The following is a 21,236-nucleotide window of genomic DNA, read 5'->3' as shown; positions in this document are numbered from 1 at the left end:
GGATGGGCACTTAAAGGAAATAAACTTGCAAACTACAGGGATCGAGCAAGGAGTGGGGCTGGATTGCTCCACAGAGAGCGGGCATGCGATGGGCAGAATGGCCTCCTTGTATGCCGTAAATTACTCTATGACTCGTGCTTCAGCTGTACAAAGCCCTGGTTAGAGCACATCTGGAGTACAGAGCTTAGGAAGGATATTTTGGCCTTGGAGGGAATGCAGCGTAGATTTATTAGAATGATATCTGGACTCCAAGGGTCAAATTTTGAGATTACACAAACTAGGGTTATATTCCCTGAAATTTAAAAGGTTAAAGGGTGATTTGATTGAGGTTTTCAAGATACTAAGGCATTCAGATAGGGTAGATAGAGACTGATTGGGGAGTCTAAGACTAGGGGGCTAATCTAAAAATTAGACCCAGACATTTCAAGAGTGAAATTAAGAAACTCTTCTAAACACATAAGCTGGTATAAATTTAAAACTCTCTTCCACAAATTAATGCTCAATCAATTGTTAATTTTAAATCTGATGTTGATAGATTTTTGTTAACCGAAGGTATTTAGGGATATAGTTCAAACGTAGGTATATGGAGTTAGGTCACAGATTAGTCATGATCTCATTGAATGTCGGGACAGGCTCGAGGGTCTAAATGGCCAATTCCTGTTCCTATGTTCCTATAACAAAAATCTATCAATCTCAGACTTAAAATTAACAATTGACCCAGCATCTACAGCCATTTGCAGAAGGGAGTTCCAAACTCCACCACCCTTTGGGCTGGATTTTATGAGCCTCCCCGGGGTGCAATCAAAGGCGGAGGGGCATGGAGTACCATGATGGGTGGTGGGGTGACAGTGGGGCGGAGGGCCCGTTGCCTCCCTGTCGCCCAGTGATCGTCCTGGGGGCGGGATAGGCCGACGACAGCCTTCCCACCTAGAGGCCAGTTGAGACCCTTTTAGCCTATTAATGGCCAATTAGGGGCCTTTTCCTGCCACGGCTGGGATCTTACCACCGGTGGGGCTGCCTCCACCCGTGCAGGGTGGACGCCTTGTAAAATGAGGTGCCCTCCCTGTGGGCTTGGTTGTGGGGGGGGTCCCTCCTATGTGGGAAAATTGTGGCCCACGGAGTACCCCCACCGGGAACCAATTCATGCCCTAGGACTACCCCCCCCCACACCCTGGACCGCTAGACCACCCCCCAGCCCACCCTCGCCAGGGCCTTCCAGACTGGCCTTGGCAACCCCGCCTACCTACCTCTTGTCCAGGGTGCCACTGCGGGCCAGGGTCCGAGGCCTCTGCAGTACCAACAATGGCCACTGCTCCCAGTGGTGCTGCCGATATTGTGAAGCTGCCGGCCCTCTGATTGGATGGCAGCTCATGGAGGTGGGATCCCCAACTTTAAAGGGATGGGGAACCCACCTCCTGAAACTTGTATTTAAAAACACTGGAGGATCGCTCCAGGGCCCACGAAAATGCAGAGGCGGGGTTCTCCCGCCTCCTACACAAAATCCAGCCCTTTGTGTGTAGAAGTGTTTCCTAACTCCCGAAAGGTCTGGCTTTAATTTTAGTCTATGTCCCCTAGTCCTAGACTCTCCAACCAGTGGAAATAGTTTCTTTCTATCTACCCTATCAAGTGCACTTAAAATCTTGACTGTTTCCAACCTTTCACTATTTAGAAAGTACTCTGATCTATTCTTTGTTGGTCCCAAGTGCCTACATTGAAATTCATTTGCCACAGATTTTCCCATTCGCTTAATCTATTTATATCTCTTTATAATTTAATGCTTCTATCTACACTGTTTATAATCCTGTCTATCTCTGTGTTGTCAGCAAATTGGATATGTGGCTCTTTATCCCGTCATCTAAGTTGTTAATAAATACAATAATAAATTAGTTGAGGCCCCAATACAGATTTTTATGGGACATCATCACATCCTGCTACTTTGAGTACCTGAGTAGTATCCCTACTCTCTGTCTCCTGCCGCTTAGACCATTTCCTAACCGGATCAATAATTTGCCCTCAATTGCATGATGTTCAATTTTAACGAAGTCTATTATGAGAGACTATAATGAATGTCTTCTTGAAGTTCATATAGAAATTTCCATAGACATTGTCCTGTGCACTCCTTTACTCACCTCTTATAAACTAAATAGTACAATTTTAAAGGGAATGCAGGGACCGAGAGACCTGGGGGTATATATACACAAATCTTTGAAGGTGGCAGGACAAGTTGAGAAGGCTGTTAAAAAAGCATATGGAATCCCTGGCTTTATTAATAGAGTACAAAAGCAAGGAAGTTAGGCTTTACCTTTACAAAACACTGGTTAGGCCTCAGCTGGAGTACTGTGTTCAATTCTGGGCACCGCATTTTTGGAAAGATGTCAAGGTCTTGCAAAAGATACAGAAGAGATTTACTAGAATTGTAGCAGGGATGAGGGGCTTCAGTTAGGCGGAGATACTAGAGAAGTTGGGGTTGTTCTCCTTAGAGCAGAGAAGGTTAAGGGGAGATTTAATAGAAGTATTCAAAATTATGAATGATTTCGATAGAGTAAATAAGGAGAATCTGTTTCTCGTGGCAGAAGGGTTAGTAACCAGAGGACGCAGATTTAAGGTGACTGGCAAAAGAACCAGAGGCGATACAAGTTTCTCTTCTACACAGCAAGTTTTTGTGATTGTGAATACACTGCCTGAAAGGAAGGTGGTAGCAGATTCAATAGTAACTTACAAAAGAGAATTAAATAAATACTTGAAGAAATGAAATTTACAGTGCTATGGGGAAAGAACAAGGGAGTGGGACTAATTGGTTAGCTCTTTCAAAGAACTGGCACAAGCTCGATGGGCCAAATGTGTTCTGTGTTGTATCATTCTATGATACTATTACAAAAACAACTGTGTTTAAAAAATATGAAATCAGGAGACTGATACTGTGAAGCATAGATAAATTCACAGGTTTAGCAGCATCACCACAAGCCACAGCAAGTCCTGCATGCCGATTCCTAATTCTTCCTCGTACGTGCTGCTGATCTGCTTTGCTCTTGAGAGGAAACTGTGTGGCGTGTCTCTCTCTCTCTCTCTAAGTTTTGAGCAAGCTTCGAGGTTTTCTCACTTGCTATTGTTATTTACACAAGCTCTTGTACTGATCGATCATAATATCTCAAAGGGCCATCAAACAGGAAAAAACATGAACAACACTTCATGGTTTCTGATTGCTAGCCTGTGTGTGTATGAATGCTGAGTGTGTATGTACTCGTGTGTGTCTGAGTGAGTTCGAGTGTACTCGTGTGTGTCTGAGTGAGTTCGAGTCTTTGCGTGTTTGCATCTGTGCGTGCATCAACTGACTCCTGCTCTGATAAGCTTATCCATTTAAAAGCAATAGAGGTAGATGGGATTCATCTACTTCATCTCAGACTGGGAAACTACAAAATCATTAGCAACTCTATAAATGGGAACTCTTATTTTCTTCAAATTCCTTCCTCTTTTCTTCTACGTGCAGAGCTTCACACTGGGTGCAATTCAGCAGCTGCCTATGGAGGCTTTATTGGATGCTCACTATTCCTGTCAGAATTGCCATGTGTACAAGAAGTGCAACGATGAAAAAATACAGGCTAAAGAATTATAAAAATTGACCATTTTTTAAAAAACGGACAATGCTGCTAAAAATGGCTGCCAAAGGTAAATGACCTGGCCTTTATATATTCAAACTGTCTGACAGGGACAAAGGAATATCTTTTGGCTGGGAGTGGTCAATTACACCCATCCTTAATTGAATGGGTTCTGAAACAAAGAAGGTATAAAGTGGAAACACCATTACCAGATTATTCTCATCCTGAAGCCATCAAGAGACAATTTTGAATGGAATGGGTTCCTCTGAAACAAAGAAAGTGTGAAGTCGCCACATCCTATGCCATTGTTGGTCACCATAGGGAGGGAGATCCACATCTCCCAACCAAGACAAAGGTGTGAAAACATTTTTGACCTTAAAGGCAGCTCCCTGAAGAGAGAGAGGAAGACACCCAGAAAGAAGCATCACCAAGAATCTGGTTTCCAGCTAAGGTGCTGGGAAAGATCCAGCAAGTCAGAAGGGAAGCGCCCTGCTGTAAAATTCTACATCTTTACTTAAACAGCAGTGAATTAGCAGTGATCCACTGTATTCAACTGAACATTCAAACAAGAGAGAAACCTACAAACACCTCAGGCTTGCAACCAACAAGAACTTGACTTTCAAGAGAATTCAAAAGGTTTACCATGACCCCCAAAACCTACTCCCACTTACAACCACTTATCTCTTTTCCTCTCTATCTGTCTCTTGTGTGTGCATGTGTACGAGTGAACATGTGAGTGGATGCGGTTCTAACAATTTTAGGATAAGGTATATTGCTCAATAAATAATTAATCTGTTTTAAACCTACAAGAAAATCTATCGCTGTCTATTTGACAAATAAAACACAAAGGGGTAAAACTCTAGTAACAAAAGAACACTTGCTGCGGTCAGGTGGGAGTTAAAAAGTGGGACCCACCCACACCCCTCACCACATAGCCATAACAGAATCCAGAGCATGATTGTCAATTGGTTATATGACAATGGGAGGGAATGACAATTCTGTTCTCACCCCAGTGCTGGTGTGTGCACCTTTCAACAGGACTGAGTGGATAATTATTAGGAATGGGAATGTTGTCCTCAGCCCAATGACACATCATAGCACTCCGAACCTTTCCTGGCTCTGAATAGCCAATACAGAAGACCAATGGTTGGATTTGGCTCACTTTGGACCCTAGATCTCTCTCCTAAAAAGTGGGTGCAGATGATTGGATTACCTTAATGCTGGATTAAACCTGGAAAGAGGAAGTTTAAATTTATAAAAGTCATGTTGTAGCTCTCATTTTCTAGACTGAGACCTTACCGTACAAAAATCTAAGGAGCAAAAGCTGGTGAATGGAGGTGATTATCAGTATTAGTAAAGAAATGGTGTTGGGGAAATTGATGGGATTGAAGGCCAATAAATCCCCAGGGCCTGATGGTATGCACTTAAGGAAGTGGCCGTAGAAATGGTGGATGCATTGGTGGTCATCTTCCAAGATTCTATAAACCCTGGGACAGTTCCTACAGATTGGAGGGTAGCTAATGTAACCCCACTATTTAAAAAGGGAGGTAGAGAGAAAGCAGGAACTATAAACCAGTCAGCCTGACGTCGGTAATGGGGAAAATTGTAGAGTCCATTATCAAAGATTTTATAGCAGAGCACTTGGAGAACAGTGGTAGATTCGGGCAGAGACAGCATGGATTTATGAAAGGGAAATCATGCTTGACAAATCTATTAGAATTCTTCAACTCTAGAAGTAGAGTTGATATGGGGGTGCAAATGGATGTGGTTTATTGGACTTTCAGAAGGCTTTCGACAAAGTCCCACATAAGAGATTAGCATGTAAAATTAAAGCGCATGGGATTGGGGGTAGTGTATTGTGATGGATAGAAAATTGGTTGGCGGACAGGAAACAAAGAGTAGGGATAAATGGGTCTTTTTCCGAATGGCAGGCAGTGGCTAGTGGGGTACCGCAGGGATCGGTGCTAGGACCCCAGCTATTCACAATATATATTAATGATTTAGATGAGGGAACTAAATGTAATATCTCCAAATTTGCAGATGACACAAAACTGGGTGGGAGGGTGAGTTGTGAGGAGGATGCAGAGAGGCTTCGGGGTGATTTCGACAAGTTGAGTGAGTGGGCAACTGCATGGCAGATGCAGTATAATGTGGATAAATGTGAGGTTATCCACTTTGGTAGCAAAAACAGGAAGGCAGATTATTATCTGAACGGCTATAAACTGAGAGAGGGGAATATGCAGCGAGACCTGGGTGTTCTCGTACACCAGTCGCCGAAGGTAATCATGCAGGTGCAACAGGCGGTAAAAAAGGCAAATGGTATGTTGACCTTCATAGCGAGAGGATTCGAGTACAGAAGCAGGGATGTCTTGCTGCAATTATACAGGGCCTTGGTGAGGCCACACCTGGAATATTGTGTGCAGTTTTGGTCTCCTTATCTGAGGAAGGATGTAGAGGGAGTGCAGGGAAGGTTTACTAGACTGATTCCTGGGATGGCGGGACTGACGTATGAGGAGAGATTGAGTCAGTTAGGATTATATTCGCTGGAGTTCAGAAGAGTGAGGGGGGATCTCATAGAAACCTATAAAATTCTATCAGGACTTGACAGGGTAGATGTACGAAGGATGTTCCCGATGTTGGGGGAGTCGAGAACCAGGGGTCATAGTCTAAGGATACGGGGTAAACTTTTCAGACTGAGATGAAGAGAAATTTCTTCACCACAAGAATGGTGAGCCTGTGGAATTCGCTACCACAGAAAGCAGTTGAGGCCAAAACATTGAATGTTTTCAAAAAGGATTTAGATATAGCTCTTGGGTGTAAAGGGTCAAAGGGTATGGAGTGAAAGCGGGAACAGGTTACTGAGTTGGATGATCAGCCATGATCATAATGAATGGCCGAGCAGGCTCGAAGGGCCAAATGGCCTACTCCTGTTCCTATTTTCTATGTTTCTGTGTAAGGCACAAATCAACCATGATCTGACTGAATGGCAGAACAGACTTGAGGAGCTGAATGGGCTACTCCTGGTGTTAGTTTGGAGTTGGGATATTTTGGGCACCTTGCTTTAGGAAGAATATTAAGGCTGTGGAGAGGGTGCAAAAGAATTCACTAAGATGATCCCAGGGATGAGGGCTTTTGTTATGAGGAGAGATTAGAAGAATTCATTAGAAGAGACAAGAAGATCTGATAGAGGGGTTCAATTATGAGGGGCTTTTAATAAAATAAATCAAGAAAAACTATGCCCACTGATGGATGAGAATCAGTAACCGGTGGGCATAAAGTGAAGTTCATGAACAAAGGGAGAGGTAAGGAGATTGTTTTTTCTTTTTTTTTAACACAGTGTGTTGTTAGAACATGGAATATCTGACCAGAAACAGAATCCCAGAATAACTTTTAACAAGGAAGTGGACAAATATTTGAAAAATAAAATGATATAGAAGAGGGGAAGATAATGGGGCTGAATGGGTAGTTCTTTTTAAAGTTCCAACTCAGGCCCAATGAGCTGAATAGCCTCCTCTCTGCTGTAAAATTCTACAGCGAGACTCTGTCCAGAAAAGAGGTCCAAATGGTGACATTCCGTCCATTCCAAAGGGGATCTGAATGGTGACACTCTCTCTTTGAAAGAGGCACTGATGATAATGTTATTACACTCTAATTCAAACTAGGAACAATGGTTTTATTTCCAACTGTTGACCCCCGCTCCCCAACATCCCTCCCCCCACCCCTTCAGCCCCATCATTCCTCTTCCTGACGTTCTGTCCTTGCATCAAGACTATAATCTGGAACATAAGTTTCTCTTTGGCTGACATCTGAGTTGATCCTAACTTGTTGAACAGGTCAGTCACAGGAGGGTGTTTCATGGAAATAATACTTGCATTAATTGTGCTCAACACTTTGGATGGTGGGTGGACTTTCAATGCTGCAAGCCCAATCACAGGGCCGGTAGCTGTAGAGCTGCGGTAGCCCCACCGGGAGAGGTGGGCACTGCTGAGGCAGGTAGAAGACCTCCAGGGTGCCCCAAAATAGAGGCGCCCTCAGAGACATAAATTTATACTATAAATTCAGAGGGGCCAAGCAGGCAGACCCTTTGGAGTGGAGGGCAATCCCCTCCAGCAGCAGTGTTTGGAGCACAGGTGCGGCCATTGCTGCCAGTGGTGCCCTCTTTGTGGGATGGAGCCTCCAGCTCTGATAGCCCCTCAGCCTGCCGCAGGGTGACTCCCTACATTGAGGGCCAGCAGGCCCTCTAAATTGCCCCTAATTGGGGCCTTAACTATTTAAAGTGTCTGTCCACTAAAGGCCTGCTCAGGTCTGCAAATGAAACCCGACCTGAGCCCGACGGAACCACATCCGACGAGAGCCCGACCCGGCCTGAACTCTTTCATTTTTTCCCGTGCCCGACCCGACCCAACCCAACCACTGAAATAAAGTTGATTATATTAAAGAGGTTGTGCTCTACCTTGGATGGAATTGCTCACTGCAGACTAGTGCGAAGTGTTTCCCGCTTTGATGTCCTGGCTGTCACTGTGTCCGACTCGGCCTGACCCGAGCAGACCCGAGCCCAAGTGCCGGACCCGGAAGAGCGACCCGACCCAACCCGAACCCGACACATGTCGTCGGGTCCCATCAGGTTCGGGTTGGGTAGCCATGCTCTACTGCCCACTTCTGTTCAGCAGGCAGCCGATCCACATCCTGATCAGCCTCTGGGAAACATCTCCGGCAGCGGGAATATGTCAGGGTGCTATCCTGATCCAGCTCCCTGATGTTTTCCTGGCCCTACCACCTCCAAGCCTGCCACCCTGGGGCTTGGAAAATTCTGCTCATTAACTGTGTTGCTCTCTCCGCAGATGCTGCCAGGCCTATGGAGTATTTTCAGCATTTTCTGATTTTATAACACATGATTGAGCATTGATTGAGGGAGCAACATTAGACCGGACACTGGGAGAACGCCCTGTTCTAACAGTGATAGATATTTTTTAATATGTTGAACAAGCAAACAGAGCTCAGTTTAGCATCTCATCTAAAGGATGGAACCTCTGACAATGCTGCCCTTACTCACTACTGCACTGGAGTATCAGCCTGGATGATAAACTGAAGCCTGACTGTGGGACTCAAATCCATAGCCTTCATCAACCAGTGGTTGTGTATAATGGAGTAATTGACATTCACCTAAATACAGACAGTGAAGACAGCCAATTCGGCCAAAGCTTTGGTTCATATTCACAACACCCAAAAATGGTGTCCATTACTTAACTACGAGAATATTATCTGGCTGGGATCTACGTATCCAAGCCAATTACCAAGCTACATGGCTCGCAGTGGAGTCATTTACATATTGGTCATGGTTATTAACACCAGTGGATCTGAAAGGCTTCACTGTTGATAGGGTGGGATTGGTAATCTGCAAAGCCGAGGTCATTAGTACAGAAAGACCTTCTACATCTGATCCATTCTTGTGATCCTGCAAACAGTACAACAACCAAGATGTTCCAATATAGCTACAACACTGGTATCTACCCGACAATGTGGAAAATTGCCTAGGTCTGTCCTGTACACAAAAAGCAGGACAAATCCAACCTGGCCAATTGCCGCCCCATCAATCTACTGTTGATCATCAGCAAAGTGATGGATGGTGTCGTCGACAGTGCTATCAAGCAGCACTTACTCAGCAATAACCTGCTCACTGATGCTCACTTTGGGTTCTGTCAGGGCCACTGAGCTTCTGACCTCATTATAGCCTTGGTTCAAACATGGACAAAAGAGCTGAACTCAAGAGGTGAGATGAGAGTTACTGCCCTTGACATCAAGGCAGCATTTGACCGAGTATGGCATCAAGGAGCCCTAGCAAAACTGAAGTCAATGGGAATCAGGGGGAAAACCCTCCGCTGGTTGGAGTCATACAAAGAACAGTACAGCACAGGAAAGCACCGTGAAAGAATAAATAAAAAAAAACAGCATGTGGGATTTTTGCTGTTTCTCCAGTTCCCATGTCTCGTGAGCTTTTGCTCACAGTGTATTGAGTGGATGCACAAAACTGGAAAATGTTGGAAGTACTGATTAAAGTAGAGCAGCAGTGAACTTTTTATTCAAAGTCCTTCTTGCTGTAGTTTATTCCTGTTCAACAGTCAGCCTACATAAGACCATTGCAAAGGGAGTTCTTTTGTAAGTATGTTAAATTCTCTGGGCAACTGCAGAGTTATGTTGCTTCGATTTTCATCAGAGGAAGCTAAGACCTGATAGAAGGATAGCACAAAACATCAGGCCATACCATCTGCATGGCAACTAGCCCATCCAATCAAAAATAAGAAAGGGCCCATCAAAAACCAGTGACATATGTTTGCATCTCACCAAGTGTCATTCAAGGTGAGTTCAGTTCCTGGGCTGCATCTTTTCTGAAAGAATTATCTATGAGCCAAAGCTTGTGAAACTCAGTAGTGGCATCAGAATTCTGTAAAGGTTGAGGAGACATCAGCACTTCAACTCATTGTCAGCATGTTATACTGATAGCCAATTTGTAAGTGTTATCTTGGATGCTAATTACCTTGGAGACCAATTTTCTCCACAACTCTCCTGGAGTCGCTGACTCTCATTGGGTTTTAGATTCCCATCTTTCCTGAAGACGCTGATTCTTACTGGGGTACAGCTCCCTTCCTCTCCTGAAGGCATTGATTCTAAATGGGTTTCAAATCCCCACCTCTCCTGAATGGAAAGGGGATTGGTCCATTGGGGTTCTGGAGAGAGGGGGTGAATGAGAAGGGGTTTGCACCACTGGAATTCTATACAATGGGAATGAATGGGAACAGTTTTGGTCTGTTGGAAATTTGTACAATGATAGTGAATGGGAAGGGGTTTGCCTCATTGGGATTCCATTCAATGCACACACTGCTGTAAGGTATCTGCAAAGAGCAACTGCCAACAGTTGTAAAGGAAAAAGCAGATTTAAGTCTTGATCAGTGCAACATTCAGGGGGCAGGAAGTCTATCTCCTTAATCTTCAAGTATCTGAGCATGTCATCAACTTGTCGCAAAACCTACTTTTGGCTGAGCTTCCTGTCACTGCAGCAAGTGCCGGATGTTTTGATTCTCTTTGCCTTAATAAGATCAACGGATGGCATTTGTGGGCATCGAGAATATTTTTGAACATCTCCTTTATTGTACAGTCAGCGTCCAGTGATGCTCTACATTGAAAAGCAACCAACAATCTATTGATGATTCAACTTGGTGTGAGGAATTCTGGAAATGCATCTGGTCAGCAACAAATGACATTGCAGGGATGGTGGGTGGGGCTGGTGACTGGACAATGAGTGACATTGGGTCTTGGGTGGGGGGCAGCTGAAATATGGGCAATGGGATTGGTTTGAGATTGATACAGAGCTATGGATACAGAGTAGGGCAGTGGGATTCATTTGGGATTGATACAGGGTTCTGGGGAAAAAGTGGGGCAGTGGGATTAGTTTGGGATTGATACAGGGTTCTGGGGAGAGAGTGGGGCAGTGGGATTAGTTTGGGATTGATACAGGGCTATGGGGAGAGAGTAGGGCAGTGGGATAATTATGTGATTGATACAGGGTTGTAGGGAGAGAGTGGGGCAGTGAGATTAGTTTGGGATTGATACAGGGTTCTGGGGAGAGAGTGGGGCAGTGGAATAAGTATGTGATTGATACAGGGTTCTAGGGAGAGAGTGGGGCAGTGAGATTAGTTTGGGATTGATACAGGGTTCTGGGGAGAGAGTGGGGCAGTGGAATAAGTATGTGATTGATACAGGGTTCGAGGGAGAGAGTGGGGCAGTGGGATAAGTATGTGATTGATACAGGGTTCTGGGGAGAGAGTGGGGCAGTGGGATTAGTTTGGGATTGATACAGAGTTCTGGGGAGAGAGTAGGGCAGTGGGATAAGTATGGTAAGTGATTGATACAGGGTTCTGGGGAGAGAGTAGGGCAGTGGGATTAGTTTGTGATTGATACAGGGTTCTGGGGAGAGAGTGGAGCAGTGGGATTCATTTGGGATTGATACAGGGTGCTGGGGAGAGAGTAGGGCAGTGGAATTAGTTTGGGATTGATACAGGGTTCTGGGGAGAGAGTAGGGCAGTGGGATTAGTTTGTGATTAATACAGGGTTCTGGGGAGAGAGTAGGGCAGTGGGATTAGTTTGGGATTGATACAGGGTTCTGGGGAGAGAGTAGGGCAGTGGGATTAGTTTGTGATTAATACAGGGTTCTGGGGAGAGAGTGGGGCAGTGGGATAAGTATGTGATTGATACAGGGTTCTGGGGAGAGAGTGGGGCAGTGGGATTAGTTTGGGATTGATACAGAGTTCTGGGGAGAGAGTAGGGCAGTGGGATAAGTATGGTAAGTGATTGATACAGGGTTCTGGGGAGAGAGTAGGGCAGTGGGATAAGTATGTGATTGATACAGGGCTTTTGGTAAAATGGAATTGGGGGGGCTGGGGTGCATCATGTAAGGCCTTTGGAATGTCAAATTGCAAGGAAGATTTTCCCACTCCACTCTGTATTTAACCTGTTCTCTACTTGTCCTGGGAGTGTTTGATGGGACAGTGAAAAAGGAAGCTTTTATTCTGTATTGAATCCATGCTGCACCTGCCCTGGGAGTGTTGATGAGACAGAGTAGAGGAAGATTTATCCGAACAATCCTTCTCTCAGCAGTAGTCTCCAGCCTCTCTCTCTACTTCCTTCTCACTCCATCCATTGCAAACTGTTCTCTAACCAGCCACACTCAGTGCATGTCAGAAAACTATCAATTGTCCACGTTGCATTGAGCAGTTTAACAGCAATAGGCAATGATGCAGTACGCCCATGACATCTAGTGGTGGAACTGAATAGTGTAGGCAGCTGAAGCTGCACATCACATGTATCTCGGGGTCCAGCCAGACAACCTGTGAACTGTTCAGATTTGTCCCTGTTCAGGTTCAGATTTCTATTTTGAACTAAAATTGCCAGGTGAAAGGCTGAGTCGTACGGGGCAGGAGACCAGGAGGAGAAGCCATTCCCACAGTGCGAGACACCAGAATGGTTGGAGAGAGTAGGAAAGACGTTGAGGTAAAATGAAAATTGTTGGTCAGAGGAAAGGACAGAGAAGAGAAAGAAAGCAATTCTGGTTCTGGGGAATGAGGTGGGTCAAATGGATCAAATGTTGCTATGGATACATTTAAATGACAGTTCAGGTTAGCTATGGTAAAGAACAAGGAGCAATACATGATAAAAATAATTAATTAGGGGAAGGCGAATTTCAATGGTGTGAGAATGGATGTGGTCCAGGTAAATTGGAATCAAAGATTGGCAGACAAAACTGTAAAGGAACAATGGGTTGCCTTTAAAGAGGAGTTAGTTCAGGTACAGTCAAGGTACTTTCCATGAGGGGTAAGGTAGGACAAACAATGTCAGAGCTCCCTGGATAATGAAAGTGATAGAGAGTAAGATGAAGCAGAAAAAGGGTGCGTATGACAGATGTCAGGTTGATAATACAAGTGAGAACCAGGTTGACTATAGAAAGCTCAGGGGGGAAGTGATAAAAACAAAGACACAGAGTGTGAGAAGAGATTCATGGCTAACATAAAAGGGAATCCAAAAGTCTTCTACAAGGACACAAATAGTAAAAGGGTGATAAAAAGATGAGTGGAGCCAATTAGGGACAAAAAAGGAGAATTACACATGGAGGCAGGCAGCATGGCTGACTTACTTATTGAGTACTTTGAATCTGTCTTTGCCAAGGAAGAAGATGCTGCCTAAGTCATAGTGAAAGAGGAGGTAGTTGAGACACTGGATGGGCTAAAAGTTGATAAAGAGGTGTTAGAAAAGCTGAAATAAAAACAAGAAATGCTGGAACCACTCAGCAGGTCTGGCAGCATCTGTGGAAAGAGAAGCAGAGTTAACGTTTCGGGTCAGTGACCCTTCTTCGGAAGGCACTGGATACTGCAAAGTCTATTGGCCCTGACAATGTTCTGGCAATAGCACTGAAGACATGTGCTCCAGAATTAGCCATGCCCCTAGCCAAGCTGTTCCAGTACAGCTACAACACTAGCATCTACCCAGCAATGTGGAAAATTGCCCAAGTATGTCCTGTCCACAAAAAGCAGGACAAATCCAACCCGGCCAATTACCGCCCTATCAATCTACTCTTGATCATCAGCAAAGCAGTGAAGGGGGTCATCTATCAAGCGGCATTTGCTCAGCAATAATCTGGTCACTGATGCTAAGTTTGGGTTCTGCCAGCGCCACTCAGCTCCTGACCTCATTACAGCCTTGGTCCAAGCATGGACAAAAGAGCTGAACTCCAGAGATGAGGCAAGAGTGACTGTCTTGACATCAAGGCAGCATTTGATCGAGTATGGCATCAAGGAGCCCAAACAACACATTCACAAAAAAATATATAGGTTAGATACAGAGTAAAGATCTAAAAAAAGGGATAAAAACAGGGTTAGATACAGAGTAAAGCTCCCTCTAATAAGAAAAAAAAGGAGCCCAAGCAAAACTGGAGTCAATGGGAATCCGGGAGAAAACTTTCTACTGGTTGGAGTCATACCTAGGACTAAGGAAGATGGTTGCGGCTGTTGGAGGTCAATCATCTCAGTCCCAGGACATCACAGCACGAGTTCCTCAGAGTAGTGTTCTAGGCCCAAACATCTTCAGCTGCTTTCTCAACGACCTTCCCTCCAATTTAAGGTCAGAAGTGGGGATGTTCACTGATGATTGCACAATGTTCAGCACCATTCGCGACTCCTCAGATAATGAAGCAGCCCTTGTCCAGATGCAGAAAGACCTGGACACTATCCAGGCTTGGGCTGATAAGTGGCAAGTAACATTCGCGCTACACAAATGACCATCTCAAACAAGACAGAATCTAACCATCTCCCTTTAATGTTCAATGGCATTACCATCGCTGAATTCCCCCACGATCAACATCTGGGGGTTACCATTGACCAGAAACTGAACTGGATCAGTCATATAAATACTCTGGCTACAAGATCATTTCAGAGTCTGGGAAATCTGTGGCAAGTAACTCACCTCCTGACTCCCCAGTGCTTGTTCATCATCCACAAGGCACAAGTCAGGAGTGTGATGGAATAATCTCCACTTGCCTGGATAGGTACAGTTCCAACAACATTCAAGAAGCTCGACACCATCCAGGAAAAAGCAGTCCGTTTGATAGGCACTCCATCCACCACCTTCAACATTCACTCCCTTCACCACCGATGCACAGTGGCAGCAGGGTGTACCATCTATGAGATGCACTGCAGCAACTCACCAAGGCTCCTTCGACAGCACCTTCCAAACCCGCACCCTCTACCACCTAGAAGGACATGGCAGCAGATGCATGGGAACATCACCACCTGCAAGGTCCCTTCCAAGCCATCCTGACTTGGAACTATATCACCATTCACTGTCGCTGGGTGAAAATCCTGGAACTCCCTTCCTAACAGCATTTGGTGCACTGTTATGAAGGTGCTTCTATTTTATTAATTTTTTTTGAGGATTTGTGTGTTAGATTTGTGGAGATGGATTCATTGGAGAACCGAGGTGATTCCATAGATACTGGACTTTGTTTTTAACAGAGGTCGCCGGAAGGACACTTGGGGTCTTGTTTGAAAACAACCTTTACTGGAAGTCACATGCCTTAAGCTCAATAAACAACAGAAATTTTGGTGACTTGGGGGAGATGTTTACAGAGAAGTGACATGTCACAATTTATGAGGGTCAGGAGTTTCTGACTTGTTGTTTGGTTTTGCTTCGGTGATTTTGTTTTGGTTCAGTTGGGGTACGGGCCGTGTTTGAAAGCAATTGGAAATCAATCTGCCAAGAGAGAAACATCCAGCTTGCCTCCTTCCACTTGTCTCTGTGAAATGCCATGTTTCTCCTGAGGAGCTCCTGGAAAGTTTGCCAGATTAATTCTCGATGTCACATGAAAAGAATTGCTCCAGAAAAGATCCCAGTGAGCTGTCTATGTGTATTTGGATGTCAGACTGTATGCCATTTTGGGATACAACATCTATCGTCCATTTTCTTCAGGAATTAACAAGTATTTGGCCAAAGTATTCATTTTTATTTGTTTTTTTTTTGTAAAAGTGCTCTGCAGAGAAAATCTGTATTTTTCCTTTAACCGGTGTGTATGTGTGTTTGTGTATCTGTGTGTGTGTATGAGGGGCTAAGGTAAAAAGGGAACTTTCATATTTCAGTCTGTGTGTTAATACTTTGCTTTGTTACTGGATAAGTCTTGTTTTATAATAAACTGATAATTTTGTTGTTTGTTAAAGAAACCTTATTGGTGTATTTTATTCAGGGATAAAAAGTAGAGTATAAGATTGACCATATTGGTAGGTGGGTAAACATTTAAATATATGTTGTGACCTGTGGAGAAGTGGAACTAGAAAAAACAGTGCACTCCTCCCACCTCAGTCGTAACAGTACCTATACCCCAAGGACTGCAGCGGTTCAAGAAGGCAGCTCAGCACCACCTTCTCAAGGGCAATTAGGGATGGGCAATAAATGTTGGCCTAGCCAACGATGTTCACATCCCATGAATGAATAAAAAAAGTCAAAGGGGCTATGTTGTTGTTGTTGAAGTCACCAGGGCTGGATCAGATGCATCCAAGGATACGGAGAGAAGTAAGGGTGAAAATTGCAAAGGCACTGGCCATAATCTTCCAATCCTCTTTAGATACAGGGGTGGAGCCAGAGGACTGGAGAATTGCAAATGTTTCAACCTTGTTGACAAAAGTGTCCAGGGATAAGCCCAGTTAATACAGGCCAGTGAGTTTAATCTCAGTGGTGAGAAAGCCTATAGAAATGATAATCCTGGACAAAATTAACAGTCATTTGGACAAATGTAGATTAATTAAGGAAAGCCAGCACTGATTTGTTAAGGGCAAACCGTGTTCACTTAACTTAATTGAGTTTTTTGATGAGGTACAGAGACGGTTGATAAGGGTAATGTGGTTGAGGTGGTGTGCATGGGCTTCTAAAAGGCGTTTGATAAAGTGCCACATAACAGGTTTTCAGAAAAATTAAAGCCCATGGAATAAAAGGGACAGTAGCAGCATGGATACGAAGTTGGGTGAATGACAGGAAACAGAGTAGAGGCGTACAGTTGTTTTTTGGTCTGGAGGAAGGTATAGAGTGAGGTTCCCCAGGGATCAGTATTAGGACCACTGCTTTTCCTGATCAATATTAATGACCTAGACTTGGGTGTGCAGGGCACAATTTCAAAATTTGCAGATGACACAAACATGGAAGTATTGTGAACTGTGATGGGGATAGTGATAGACCTCAAGACATAGACAGACTTGTGGAATAGGTAGACAAATGGCAGATGAAATTTGATGCAGAGAAGTGTGAAGTGATACATTTTGGGCAGAGGAATGAGGAGAGGCAATATACATTAAAGAATAAAATTCTAACGGGGTGCAAGAGCAGGAGCATATGTGCACAAATCACTGAAGGGACAAAGCAGGTTGGGAAAGCAGTTAATAAGGCATATGAGATCCTGGGCTTTATAAATAGAGGCATAAAGTACAAAAGCAAGGAAGTTATGGTGAACCTTTATAAAACATTTATCAAATCTTATCAAATTGTGGAGTAGGCTCGAGGGCCCATTAGGCCTACTCCTGTTCCTAATTCATATATGCGTATGCAACGCTGGTTTGGCCTCAACTGGAGTATTGTGTCCAATTCTGGGTACAACACTTTAGGAAGGGTGTGAAGGCTTTAGAAAGGGTGCAGAAAAGATACATGAGAATTTTTTTTTAATTCATTCTTGGGATGTGGGCATCGCTGGCCAGGCCAGCATTTATTGCCCATCCTTAATTGCCCTTGAGAAGGTTGTGGTGAGCTGCCTTCTTGAACTGCTGCAGTCCATGTGAGGTAGGTACACCTACAGTGCTGTTAGAAAGGGAGTTCCAGGATTTTGACTCAGCGACAGTTAAGGAATGGCGATATAGTTCCAAGTTAGGATGGTGTGTGACTTGGATGGGAAGTTGCAGGTGGTGGTGTTCCCATGCATTTGCTGCCCTTGTCCTTCGAGGTGGTAGAGGTCACGGGTTTGGAAGGTGCTGTCTAAGGAGCCTTGGTGCGTTGCTGCAGTGCATCTCATAGATGGTACACACTGCTGCCACTGTGCGTCGGTGATGGAGGGAGTGAATGTTTGATGATGGTGTGCCAATCAAGCGGGCTGCTTTGTCCTGGATGGTGTCGAGCTTCTTGAGTGTTGTTGGAGTTGCACCCATCCAGGCAAGTGGAGAGTATTCCATCCTGACTTGTGCCTTGTAGATGGTGGACAGGCTTTGGGGAGTCAGGAGGTGAGTTACTCGCCGCAGGATTCCCAGCCTCTGACCTGCTCATGTAGCCATGGTATTTATATGGCTACTCCAGTTTAGTTTCTGGTCAATGGTAGCCCCTGGGATGTTTATAGTGGGTGATTCAGTGATGGTTAATGCCATTGAATGTCAAGGGAAGATGGTTAGATTCTCTCTTGTTGGACATGGTCATTGCCTGGCACTTGTGTGGCGCAAATGTTACTTGCCACTTATCAGCCCAAGCCTGGATATTGTCCAGGTCTTGCTGCATTTCGACACGGACTGCTTCAGTATTTGAGGAGTCGCGAATGGTGCTGAACATTGTGCAATCATCAGTGAACATCCCCACTTCTGACCTTATGATTGAAGGAAGGTCATTGATGAAGCAGCTGAAGATGGTTGGGCCTAGGACACTACCCTGAGGAACTCCTGCAGTGATGTCCTGGAGATCAGATGGTTGACCTCCAACAACTACAGCCATCTTCCTTTGCGCTAGGTATAACTCTAACCAGCAGAGAGTTTTCCCCCTGATTCCCATTGACTCCAGTTTTGCTAGGGCTCCTTGATGCCATACTCAGTCAAATGCTGCCTTGGTGTCAAGGGCAGTCACTCTCACCTCACCTCTTGAGTTCAGCTCTTTTGTCCATGTTTGAACCAAGGCTCTAATGAGGATGGTTTCAGGGATGAGAGACTTCAGTTATGTGAATAGATTGGAGAAGCTGGGGCTGTTCTCCTAAGAGAAGAGAACTTTGAGAGGAGTTTTCATTGAGACGTTCAAAATTACAAGGGATCTGGACAGAGTAGATAGAGAGAAACTGTTCTCATTGGCGGAAGGGTTGAGAACCAGAGGACACTGATGTAAGGCGAATGGCAAAAGAACCAAAGAGATCATGAGGAAAAAATATTTATTTAGCCTGTGGTTAGGATCTGGAATGCATTGCTTGAGAGTGTGGTGGAGGCAGATTGAATCGTGGCATTCAAAAGAGAATTGGATAATTATCTGAGCAGAAGAAATTTACAGGGGAAAGGGTGGAGCAGTGGGACTAGCTGAGTTGATCTTGCAGAGAGCAATAGGCCAAAGAGACTCCTCTGTGCTGTGCCCATTCTATAATTCTAGTTGACACCATGCTTGGTGTTTAAAAGGTTGCAGAGTGCAGGAGGGAAGAAAGACAGAGAGGGGAGGAGTTTCAATGAGTGTTGATTGAACACAGTCGGCTTGGGTTTGGCAAAGAGAGTCCCAAACTCATTCACTGAGGGCCCTTCCAGGTGGAAAGAGTCCCATTAGGACTGTCACATGAGCACTAGGATACTGCCTCATCCCATCATCAGAACAGACAGTCTCACACAGAATGCCTTCAAATAAAGAATAATGCAGGATTCCTTTTTAAACAGTGAGGAGAAGCAATTGGACCTTGTAGTGCCCGTTTCATAACCATAAATCAAGTGAAATGAGTGTTAATTTTGGGGACCAAAGTCCCATGATCAAAGGACATCTGAAAGCCATTCAACCTGATATTGGGTTGGGCCAGTTTTCACTCGTCACTGGTGGCTGCCTAAAAAGGGTGTTAGGCCCATTACATATGTAAATGAGGGCTCAACCTCTTTTCGCCTTCCTCTGGAAAACTGGGTAGCTGTTACCAGTGCTGGGATGGGCTGCAGATTATGTTAATGAGACTCAATTTTGGGACTGCTTCAGGTCTCTTAGTTCAGGTGCTCACTCCATGCATGGGGTCCATTTCAGGCCCAGAAATGAGTTTGAAGGAATTTCCAACCTCGTGTCACTCTATGCTGTAGTCACGTATGAGTATCACTGGTATTAACCTCCCTCCCCATGACACTCTATGCTGTAACTACATTCAAATGTCACTGGCTATTTTATTTTTCAAAGACCCTGCCTTAGAGTTGCGCCATTTGCTCAGTGCTGTGAGAATCCCGAGCTTCCAATCTCCTGTTAAATATGTAATGGATCATTACCGTGAAATTCCCTCCGTGATCCACAAACAGCGGCTTGAAGAATGGGGCTGGATTGGGAGTCATCACCCACAGTTTCTTCCGCAGTCTGTAAAAGGAGATGAGTTAGTGAGGGAGAACGCGAGTCATAGCCTACATTTATATCTCAGTTCATCGCAGCCAAAGGCATGCCGCATGCAATTAATTCCTTTAAAGCATAGTCGTATAGGCAAATGAAGTTGTTAATTTTGTGCACAGCAGACCATAAAACAATGAATGACTGGAGGAGTGAATACTCTCTCAGGTTACCCAATGGAAGCCCAACAGATGGGGCAGAGGCCCCAAGGCAGAAAATTGCCTGGGGATGGGCAAGAGATCTGATGGTTTCAGAAATGTCCTGCTTTCCCCTGGAAGCATATAGACTCTTCCAGTCTCTGGGGTTTCAGCGCTGACCTTTGTGCCAGGTTTTTATCAGTCAGCTTTCCACTGAGGTTGTGGGATGCCGAGAGTGAGGTGGGAACTTGGGAAGAGCCTCATTAAGATGCTGATACCAGGCCTCAGCATACTCTGGCCCTGATGTAATGAGTCTCTACCCCTCTTTTCCCCTTTACTTTGCTTGGGATGCATTAAATTCTCAGGCACAGCAGAGAGACTTGTCTGGATTAGTGGCACTGGCTGAGATGGGGATGTTTGCCAGGCTGGGACATGTACAAACAGCTAAGTGGCCCCTCTTCTTGACATCCCATTCAACATACAAGGCTCCCTCAGTACTGAGATTGTGCTCATGTCTCTAGTGAGGCTTGACCCCACAACCTTGAGTCAGAGTCAGAGCTACCAACTGACAGAAGCTGACACTTAGAGATGTTGAAGTTTCCAGCACAGAAGGAAGCCATTCGGCCCACCATGTCAGGGCTGGTTCTTTATGAGCACAATCCAAAACTAATCCCACTGCCCCACCTGTCCCCATAGCTGGCAAGTTGTGTGGCTATGAAGAGGAAGTTTCAAAGGGACATAGACAGACTAAGTGAATGAGGAAAAAACTATAGCAGATAGAGTTCAATGTGGGGAAGGGTGAGATAATCCATTGCATCTGAGAAAACTAAATTGGAATATTTTCTTAATGGTGAGAGAATAGAAGCTGTGGAAGAACAAAGGGATTTGGGTGTCCAAGTACACAAATCAGGTGTATAGATAGAGGAATCAGGAATGCGAATGGTTTGTTGGCCTTTATCTCATGGGTTTGGAATATAAAGGGGAAAATGTGATAATTCAGTTGTATGGAGCTTTGCTCAGACCCCACCTGGAGAATTGCATTCAGTTCTTATCACAGCAACTCAGGAAGGATACACTGATCTTGGAGGGGGTACAACGTTGATTCAACAGAAGATTATACCAG

The 21,236-nt window shown here is 44.7% G+C and overlaps 1 protein-coding gene across 9 annotated transcripts in view; it reads right to left on the bottom strand.

Moving 5' to 3' along the window:
• The window catches only part of LOC137383351 (interleukin-21 receptor-like), a 136,096-nt gene that overhangs the window by 15,430 nt on the left and 99,430 nt on the right, over positions 1-21,236 (bottom strand). For all 9 annotated transcript variants that reach the window (XM_068056068.1, XM_068056067.1, XM_068056070.1 and 6 more), the window contains one exon: positions 19,865-19,949. In XM_068056068.1, the coding sequence (XP_067912169.1) occupies positions 19,865-19,949 (85 nt within the window). The remainder of the gene's footprint in view (positions 1-19,864; positions 19,950-21,236) is intronic.

Source organism: Heterodontus francisci, chromosome 24 (genome assembly GCF_036365525.1).
Source record: "Heterodontus francisci isolate sHetFra1 chromosome 24, sHetFra1.hap1, whole genome shotgun sequence".
Taxonomy (NCBI): domain Eukaryota; kingdom Metazoa; phylum Chordata; class Chondrichthyes; order Heterodontiformes; family Heterodontidae; genus Heterodontus; species Heterodontus francisci.
This window is presented reverse-complemented; position numbering and strand designations above follow the sequence as displayed.